Source organism: Lacerta agilis, chromosome Z (assembly GCF_009819535.1).
Source record: "Lacerta agilis isolate rLacAgi1 chromosome Z, rLacAgi1.pri, whole genome shotgun sequence".
In the NCBI taxonomy this organism is placed as follows: Eukaryota; Metazoa; Chordata; class Lepidosauria; order Squamata; family Lacertidae; genus Lacerta; species Lacerta agilis.
The window spans coordinates 20,792,974-20,803,600 of record NC_046331.1 but is presented as its reverse complement, the minus strand read 5'-3'; the positions used below and the strand labels follow the sequence as shown (position 1 = coordinate 20,803,600).

At 47.1% G+C, this 10,627-nt stretch overlaps 1 protein-coding gene across 1 annotated transcript; it reads left to right on the top strand.

Moving 5' to 3' along the window:
• Window positions 1-2,450: 2,450 nt before the first annotated feature.
• On the top strand, window positions 2,451-4,047 carry LOC117040464 (G-protein coupled receptor 12-like; the record flags this gene model as incomplete). Its single annotated transcript, XM_033138245.1, has 2 exons — window positions 2,451-3,395; window positions 3,849-4,047. Coding segments are annotated over 2 exons (1,017 nt in total), but the record flags the coding sequence as incomplete, so codon positions are not given.
• Between the last annotated feature and the right edge of the window lie 6,580 nt (window positions 4,048-10,627).

Below are 10,627 nucleotides of genomic sequence, written 5' to 3'. Positions count from 1 at the left end.
GACGTCAGAGTAGAGATATATCAGCAGACCCAAAGGGGGAAAGAATATTAAGAACAACTCGGTTGGCAGAGACCTGCCAGCGTTATTAGCCATGTTAACCAGAGAAGGAAGCCTTAACTCCGAGGACTGAGAAGGATTTAGCAGGGAGGACAACTGACCAAAGAATTGGAAACCAAGGTACGAACAACCACTGGGGAGGTGGGGGACTGCATGCCTGCTTCTGAATGTAGCCTGGGGTCTGCCTGATTCCTTCCCCACCCACACATTCTTCCATCCCGCAGTGGGCTTGGAAAGCGGGAGGCGGAGGGTGTTCGCGTTGCATGGAACGAGGAAACCAGCCCAATGCTTGGCTGCTGTTTTCTAAACTGTTCTTTGGTGGGCTATGCTAAGTTGCATTATGGGAGCAGCCACGGGAGTCGAAAGCAGCGGCGGCGGCGGCGGCGGCGGCGGCAGCAGCACAGAGCAAAGGGTGACCTTTGAATGGCTCTCGGGTTCTTTGTTCACAACGCTGAAACCTGACACGAGAGAGAAATGTGCGCGGTGGTTGTGGAAGGATGGGGTGATGGGTGGGAATACGTTGGAGTCTCACAGATTGGGAAGGTTGCGCGCGGGTAACTGTGTGATTGTGTCTGTGCGAGCGCGCGCGTTTGGGGTTTTTTTTCGCAGCAGCTGAGCTTCTGCGGTTGTTCGCAGGCGGTTTGTGTCATTCCCCAAAAAAGGAGGGGTCGGGGCGGGAACTGAAAATTAAACTGGCTTTGCTTCGGTGCGGCAGTCTTACTGTTTTGACTGTAGCTGGATGTGTTATATAGCTAGAGAGCGAGAATTATTTCCCATCCGAGTCAAAAGGTATTATTATTATTATTAGCAGCAGCAGCAGCAGCTCTGGGAAAGACCAAGCCAAGAAATTCTAGCCCCGCTATATAACGTCTTCTCCTGTGCTCCATTTTCCTTCCCTCCCCACCGTGTAGCCGCAGCACCCAACATACAACTGATGATGCAAGCGCCTCTGCATCCTAATAGTGTGAAGCATGTGTGTGTGTGGAGTGGGGTAGGAAACATTTTGGATGCACAACATGGCACTCTGATTTTGCTCGTTTTGGTGAGGGGCATGAGCGGCGGGGGAATGGAGATAATTTACAGTAAATTAAAAATACCCACTACCCCGAAAATCAGCAGTCCTCCTGTGAAGGACTCTTCACCTGGGGTTTTGGGAGAGGAAGTAACCAAGCAGGTTACACTCAGCTAAGTATGCGCACAGACATACGCCCAGAATACTGGTCACTGCTTGTAGGGAAGGGGCTGGTTTTTGCTTTTGCAAAGGTGCCCTTTTCAAAGCTGCTGTTGTGTTCCCGCGAGTGCCTCTGGCGTCTGGCTCCGGAGTTTTTAGGGTAACAGCTTTTAATACAGGCTGAGGAGCGCGTCGTCTTCCGTGCCTCCACCTTCGCGGCTCGGGAGCAGATGTGTGTTTCCTGGGGCAGAGAAGGGCCTTAGCTAGGGAGCATCCAAGCTGATTATAAGATGCCTTCTCAGCCGCAGGGTCAAAGGCTGATGATTGCTTTCGTTGGCAATGGGACGGGGTGGCTGGTTTGGTGTCAAATCCAGGTGGAACTGACATCTCCTCCCCCTCCCCAGGAATGGGACTGGGATATATTGGGTCATAGGAACAAAGGCATCTGCTTTGCACCGGCGGTGGATCTCCAGGGTTCCCGGCTTTTCCTAGCCCTGCCTGGAGATGCGGGAGATTGAACCTGGGACTTCTGCAGATGCTCTACCACCAAGCTAAGTCACTTCCCCATGCATACGGAACTGCCTTTACATGGAGTCAGGTCCACCAACTCAGTATCGTCCATACTGTCTGGAAGCGGCTCTCCGAGATTCCGGACAGGGGTTATCTCCCAGTTATACCTGGAGATGCCAGGGATTGAAGCTGGGCCATTCTCTGTCGCGGAGCATCCTCTCCGTTCGAGTTTGAATGCACCCTAGTGAAACCCAAACCAGAGCTCTGTAGATGCAAACACCTCTAATGGCCCTTCCCTCCTCCTTTCCACGTGCGGACCTGGGGGTGGGCGGGTGGCCACCATACTTGGCACAGGCACCCCAAACCCTGCCAACTCGTCCTTGACCTTCTCCGAGGGACCGCCCGCCCCCCGCCTCTGCTCCCCTCCGCCCTGCCTTCTCCCCTTTAACTGTCTCCTGTTGCCTTTTTCTTCCACTCTCCAGTGATGCTCCGTCACCCTACAGCAGCTTCAGCAGCCATGGAAGAGCACTTGCTTCTGCAGCAGCAACGTCTGCAGCAGCAGCAGCAACAGCAGCAGCAGCAACTCTTAGTGCTTCTCAACGCTTCCTCCCAGCCCTTCGCCAGCCTCTGGCCGCCGTCGGGCGCCTCTGCCGCCGCGGGAAACCCTTTGGATCTGTCTCCGGCGTCAGGAGCGGGAGAGGAGGCAGGCGGAGCCGCGGGCAGCGGCGCGGGCAGCGGAGAAGCCGCAGTCGCGGGGGATGTGGCCGCAGCGGCCGCGGCGGTCAACCCGTGGGACATCGCGCTGTGCGCCACCGGCACGGCGATGGCCTGCGAGAACGCCTTGGTGCTTCTGGTGCTCTTCTACACGCCCAGTCTGCGCGCACCCACGTTCCTGCTCATCGGCAGCCTGGCCCTAGCAGACCTGCTGGCCGGCCTGGGGCTCATCGTCAACTTCAGCGTGCAGTACCTGCTGTCCTCGCCAAGCGAGACTGCCCTGCTGAGCGCCGCCGGCCTGCTGCTGGCTGCCTTCTCCGCCTCGGTGTGCAGCCTGCTAGCTATCACAATCGATCGCTACCTGTCGCTCTACAACGCGCTGACTTACCACTCAGAGCGCACGCTGACCTTCACGGCAGCTATGCTGCTGCTTGTCTGGCTGCTCTGCCTGGGCGTCGGACTCCTGCCCCTGCTAGGCTGGAACTGCCTGCGGGAGCCCGGCACCTGCAGTGTCCTCCGGCCAATTACCAAGGATAACGCCGCGGTGCTGGCCGTCGCTTTCCTGCTCCTCTTCGCGCTGATGATGCAGCTCTACCTGCAGATCTGCAAGATCGCCTTCCGGCACGCCCAGCAGATTGCCGTCCAGCACCAGTTCATCGCCACCTCTCAAGCCACCTCCACCCGCAAGGGGCTCTCCACGCTCTCGGTCATCTTGGGCACTTTCGCCCTCTGCTGGATCCCGTTCGCCATCTATTCCCTGGTGGCGGACTCCAGCTACCCGGCCGTCTACACCTATTCTTTGGCCCTGCCGGCAGCGTGCAACTCGCTCATCAACCCCATCATTTATGCTTTCAGAAATCCGGACATCCAGAAATCCCTCTGGGTAGCCTGCTGTGGGTGCATCACCTCCGGCTTCTCCTCTCGGCCCAGGACATCCAGCGACGTATGACGAGGGTCTATGGTTGCCTTTATGGTTTTGGAATCTTAGACTATTTTCTTTCTTTCTTTCTTTCTTTCTTTCTTTCTTTCTTTCTTTCTTTCTTTCTTTCTTTCTTTCTTTCTTTCTTTCTTTCTTTCTTTCTTTCTTTCTTCTCTCTCTCTTTCTCGTTCTCTCTTTCTCCTCCTTTCCCCCTTCCTCGCCTTTGTATGATCCCCCAGCACCAGCAGCTGCAGCAGGAAGGGGGGGGAGGGGGAGAGAAAACAAAACAGGGGAGGGGATGAACCCCTACCCAACCTTCTTAGGAAAAGAAAGCAGGGTGTCAGTGTCAAGGCTCTCCAGGTGGTTGTTTTCTTATGCCTGGTTATACACAAGTAAGATGTGCCTGACATGCTCCCCACTCCCTCTCCCCGCAAGCGTCCGGGCGATATTTTAATTTTATTATTTCTTTGTGTTTAGGGAGGGAGGCGTGGCGAAAGACTCGGACATTTGCCAAAATCTGTGGCCAATGTGGAATTCATCCAAGGGTAAACTGCAAGATAATGTTTCAAAACATAACAAATCTTGGTCTGCTTTCTTGATTAACTTTTTCGCCTCTAAAATTTCTTCTCCTTTGATTGAAAGCAGGATTCTCAGGAAAGGCGTTTGCGGGGAGCGGGCGGGGTTTCTTCTGCTTTAAAAAAAAAAGTTGCCTGATTTTATTCTGCGGGTACAAGTTTGTTTGTTTTTTTGTTTTTTAAATGGGTCCTGTGAATTCAGCCTTTGAGTTTCTTTTAGTGGAGACTGGAGCGTAAGAGGAGGTTTTGCCTTGACTCCGAGGTCTAGGGCAGCTCAGGGCTCTTCTCTGAACGAAGCACACGTGAGGGCGTGAGGGTAAGCGCGGGAGCAGGAAGCCAGACGCAAACAGTTAAATGTTTGTTTCCCTTTATTAATGTCGAATATAAAGATAGCAAAAGCGGGAGGGAAAGAGCCAAACCAAAATGATAAACATATAGTTTGCAGGAATATTTCCAGAGAAAAAGGTGGGCTACTCCGTTTGGAGTTTCCATTTTTATCCTAATCAAGTTTTGATCCTCTATGCAATATCAATAGTCGTTTAAAAACAAATAAACCGAGACGTCCTGGGATGAGTGGAATCTGCCAGATTCCTTCTCATCCCAAAGACTTGTCAGCACCATCAGGACTGGACAGCTCCGGGGAAGTCGCAATCAAACTTTTAAACGCTACCGGCGTAGAGACTTGTTTAAAAAGCACACGGGCTTCTGTTTTGGGGGGGGGGGGGGAAAGCGTGTAGTGTGCATTTATTCGCCCCGGCCAAAGGAGATGGACCGGGCTGAGTCAGATAAAAATAACTGCCATTCCTCGTCATTGCCTCCCCACCTTCCCTCCAGCCCTCATAAAGATTGCACAACTCAACAACTCATGAGTTGAGTGAGAAGGTTGAATGGCTGTTCCATTATCCTACTGTGGAGCAAGTACTCTAAGGGGAATGAACACACTTTAAATTCGTGTATCACCGTGTGAGATTATAGACTAACCATTTATTTCCTGCAAATTTATTTATTTATTTGGACTTAAAAGTGACCCCAGAGATAATTGGGGCTACACAGACTGACCTAAAATGGAAAGGAAAGAGCAGATATGGGAGAATAGGGTTGATATGATTGGGAAGCCCAGTTAGTTAACTTTAGGTTTTAAGGAAGATGAGAGGTTTGCAAAACTACCAACCCTATTTAGTAGGAGGGAAGGAGATGAGAGACTGAGGCCTTCAGCTTCACCAGTCTTATTGTTCTGCATACCTGAAGCTACTAAAGTAACATGTTTGAACAGGCACTCTTTGCTAAACTCATTTTCCTCTATGTGTGATGTCAATTGTGATGTGAAACCAGGCAGGGGAACATGAAGTGACCTTTATAATGGGATGTAGCGTAGCCAATAAAGGAAATGCAGTTCGGTCATTTAGGAAAGAGAATTAAAAGCCCTGTGGAAGAATCAGTGAGATTAAGCCAGAAAACAACTGTGGTGATAGAGACTGCAATTCACCCAATGGCTTGCATGACTTACTTATGACAGATGCAATCCTGCACCATTAAAGTTAAAAGGAACTTTGCTATTGATGACAATAGGACCAGGATTGTTCCTAAGTGTGTTGCTCTTCTGTGTGTGTGTGTGTGTGTGTGTGTGTTTAGGTCAGCCAGCAATTTGAGGCTTAGATGTAGTAGACAAGATATAGCCACACAGAACATTATTTTCTTCTATTTTCTGCTATGCTGTATCTTCACCTTATGCATGCACACAAGTGCAAAAATGCAGATATATGTCTCTTATGTTTGAATAATTCCTTTTGTAGCATCCACAAGCAAATTCCTCAATGATACTTATGTCAAAATGTTGATGCCTTTGACAGACTAGGTTTCAGCTGCATATATGCATATTTTTTTTGCTTTCCCAGATGTTTTTCTTGTGCCCAAATTATGTGCAGACCTGCAACATTGCATCCCTGTGGTGTATGCATTGGTCAGACACATGCAAAAACAAAACCCAAGCTAAGCTGAGACAAGAAGATATTGCATCACTGTGGAAATCTCTGTTTACTTCACTTTTTTATGTTTATTTGTTTTGTTCATAAAACTTATCCCGAAAATTACTTTGTGCAAACCAAGAGATTTGTTGGGTTACAACCTAGAAATGCAGTACAGCTTAGTCTGTGCACTGGTGTTTCCTTACTAGTCCAGACAAAAAATGCTAAGGGAAACCTATGCAGCAGATGTGGTTTGCCCTGGTAGGCATCCCTTTGTGAATGTAGCTACCCACCCCCAAAAGAAAGATGCACAATTTTTAGATGGTTTTTAAAACATGGTTACATAACATTTATCTGCTCTACATTTATTAATTCTAGTTTGATTAGCAACTCCTGAACATAAATGCACAAATTCTTTCCAACCACCACACCATTCCCTCCACCCCAACACCTTTATCTCCTTGCAGGATTGTTGCTTTACACAGTTCAGTCTTCGTTTCCTAAGTTGTATAAAAATAAAACTATTGTGAAACTTGTGCATCTTACCTACCCGGAGGTCTTAGAAAGAAAAAACACCTTTGACTTGAATGACTGTTGTAGAAGAGCTTAGTTGTGTACACACACTGGAAAAAGGTGTGATGTGGAAACTGGGTGCTGTTGTATACAGATTACCCCTTATAGTATAGGTGGGAACTTCAGGCCTGGCCCTCAAATCTCTCCCTAGGTTACACGTCTCACTAGCCCTGCTGCACACCCTGAATGTTTTTCTCTGGCTGGGATGTGTCCTAGAATCATAGAACTGTAGAGTTGAAAGGGACACCAAATGTCATCTAATCCAACCCCATGAAATCCAAGAATCTTAGCTGAAGAATCCCTGGCAGTTGGCCATCCAATCTTTATTTAAATACCTCCAATGAAGGAGAGTCCACCACTTGCCAAGGTAGGCTGTTCCACTGTCAAATAAGTTCATACCGTCAGAATGTTTAGTTAGGCTCTCCTTTCTTGCAATTTGTATCATTGAACTCTGATCATGCCTCTTGCTTGTCTTGACAGGATAAAGAGGGGTGTCTGAGTCTCTGTGTAGAAACAAGCAGAATGTAGAAAGGTAAAATTTGCATTTGTTCCTCCGCTCACTTTTGCCTCAGGTCCCTCCAACAACCAGCATGGTCTCACTGTTTCCCTGGGGGCCACTGAAAAGACAAAACAGTGTGGGGGAAGCCATTCTTTGGTGCAAGAAGTGCTACTTGTTGAATGGAATGTCCACACGTTTACCCTCCAAAGAGATATAAATGTACAGCAACCATTCCATTTGGTGAAACCAAGTCCCTGCAATGCACTTTATGGATGAGTGGGAAAAACAAGAAACCAATGCTATTATTGCACTGTATCTCTATGGTATATAAAACTGTTACATTCATCTGTTAAGAGTAATTTATTTTTATTACTGTACATAAAATGTTGAAGTGATTTGTCAAAATGATACTTAAAATTATTTTTAAAAGAAGATTAAAGAGAGATGTTGACTTCTGGGGCATTGTCCCTGATATGTGCCAATATTCTTGTGTCTTTTGCTTTTTTAGATTTGTCTTAATAAATGTCAGCAATGATATTGTGCTTAGAGCTGTTTCCTATATTATAAGGCTGCACTGTGTGTCCCCCCACAGCATCCAGTGTGGTCTATCAGCCATATAGAGTTACCTGCCAGGTGACTGACAACCTACACCGCTTCTGCAGGTCCATGCAGGGGGGAAAAACCAGGAAGTTTATCCTGCTCCCAGTAGGATATGTTCAGTTTTATGACACACAAGCTCTGTAGGCCTGCCACAGTGTTTCCAGCCCGAGATGGAAATGTGACAGACTGAACTTGGGGTCTTTTGTTTGCAGTCATATACTCAACTATTGGTGAACTACAACCCTTCTGCCATCTCTTCCAGGGAGATCCCTGTCTGTAGAGACAGCCCACTCTATGTTGAAGGCAGACAGCAGATTTTAGCACACACACACTGGTCAAATGCAGTGCCTTATTTTCTCCAGAGGAGAGAAATGGCAGCCATTCTCTTGTATGGATTAGGTAGGTGGGAAGAATATTTTTCATGGCCCCAGGGCTTTTTAGTCATTTTAGGCCATGGGCTTGGTGACAAGTGAGACTCAAACCCTAGGCCCCATGTCTTGGCCACAACAGAGCACATGGCAAAAAGATAGGACTCAGGAGCAGCAGTAATTTATGAACTTAAAGTCAGTAGCATTTGATGTGAGGTGGGAGCAGAAGGATGGTAATCCCAGGCCAATGATAGATTAGCAATTTCACTTATGAATGAAAAACTGTCAGGTGCACGACATTTGGGCCCATTTGATTTGTTAGTTTTCAATCTGTTGATTTGCCAATGAGCCCTATAGGTTAAGAACATAAGAAGAGCTTGCTGGATCATGCCAATGGCCCATTTAGCTTTGTAGGTATAAGGATGTGGCATTCCTCCATTTTTGTCAGAAGAAGTTCTACGAATTGCAGGCCAGTGGAGTTCCTCACAATATGAGCTGGGGTGCAATCTGTCCTAACTTAAAAAAATAATTAAGCCCCGCTGATTCCAATGGGAGCATAAAAGTACTTCCTTACTCCCTTCTGTTGAAATCAAGTGAATCTGTCAAAGTACTGGATCCTGGTCTGATTTTTGTAACTTCAGCTTCTGGAATCTGCACTTTTCTACTCATCTCAGATTTGATGTCCATGATTTCAATGGGACCACCAAAGTCCAAACTAAGGCCAAAATAGACATGCCATTAAATGCACCTTTGCATTTTAACTGGCAGATTTAGATAAATGTAAATTGCATCAGCTTTTGTGGTGTGTGTGTGTGTGTGTGTGTGCAAGAGAGAGAGAGCAAGAGAGAGAATTAAAAGGGTAGTAATATACCAGTGATTAATTGTTAGTAAGTTATCAGAGCTCTCTCATGCATGAGCTCACAAAAGCATCCCCCTATCAGGTTCCCTCCAGATGTTTGAACTACCACCAGCCCTGGCCAGAACAACTGTGCTGGCTGGATTTGATGGAAGCTGCAGCCCAAAATGTTTGGAGGCCATCAGGTCAAGGAAGGCTGGACAAGGTTTTGCCCACTGTTTAAAACTAATGGAAATATCAAAAGGGGGAGCAGAGAGAAGAAAAACCAGTGACCACGCAGACAGAAATTGTCTTAAAAGCTTTATTTATTTCTATTACTAACATGCATAAAGTGTCAACAGCTTCAGATTATGTTGTACAACATTTCTTGAAAAAATAAAAAGTCCCATGAAGCATTACTAGCAGTTCCCCCCACCCATCCCACAGTATCTTGCACAGATTGTGTCTTTTTCCCCTCTACAGGCAGGAAAATAATAAAGTTCCATTTTGCAACCATAAACTTTGGTCCTGATTTTGTCAGCACTGACACAAGCAGAACCCACAACATCGGGAACCCTTGCTTTATAAACAGCAAACTGTACGGCAGATAAATACTAGTAGCAAACATATACTGATCTACTGACTAAATGCACATGTTTAGAACACCCCATTAGACTGTGAAAAGCTTCTCATTAGTGCTGCTGCTTTGCCAGCTCTATAATAATGCACATGAATCAAATTATCAATACCTTGAAGCATGTACAAACTTCATGTCTCTCCTGCTGAACAGAAATCAAACGTACACGTGTGTGTGTGTGTATGTGTGTGTATAAACACTCATTTCCGAAAATGAAAAAGAAATAGTACAAAGTATTATATGAGCAGAAGAGAGAGCAACACAACTCTGAAGATCACTTGCATTGCTTGGTGGGTGTCCCTTCAGCAACCCAAGTGGAGGATAGGTCTCAACAGCAATTAGCCATGAAAGCTAGAGTGAACTTTCATTTTTAGAGGCAGTATACCTCTGGATACCAGCTGCTAGGAACATAAGATAGGGGAAGGTTGTTGCCTATGAGCTTCCCTGAGGCATCGCCAAGTGGTGTGGCTGTACTGGCTAGGATGCACAGCAGAGATAACCAAAATGGTACTCTCCAGATGTTGTGGTCTACAACTACCATCATCCCTGACCAGCAGGGCTGATGGAGTCCACAGCAACTGAAGAGAACCATGTTGGTTACACACTTGATATAGAGTGTTCGCATTCAGAGTGTATTACCCAGAGATCTTCTCTACTCACCTATGTTGGTGTGTTAGCATCACAAGAGAAGCTTAAGAAAGTTCAGGGGGGAAATGGGAGGCAAGCATGGCACTCTAAGAGCATGCAGTGAAGGAGAACAATGACTTAAGGCTTGGTGGGACTTTGAGATCTTGCTTCCTCTGAAAGCATGGCCAATCCTGGGATTCAGCAACTGCACAGCTGAGCCCACAGTGCCAGTCTTGCTGTTGCCATGTTTCTCAAGGCACTGATACACTGTCAGATCCTTCTCAAGAGGAACTTAAAAACTATTTGCTGTCAGGGGCAAAGTGACACAGGTCATCCATTTCTTTCCAAACGGCTGAAAAAAATATTGGCTTCCATTAGCACAGACATACATAAATATTGGCAGGTAGAATTGTGTGCATGGCAAATCCCCAACTTTTTAATTCCCCAGCCCTCATTCCCAGGAACCAGAGGGATTCTGGACATCAATACACTGGCAGTGGCTCTCTTCCAGGCAGTGGCTCAGGGAGCAAGGAACTGGCACGTGGCATTAATGGCTCATGTCCTACAACAAAGCAAGG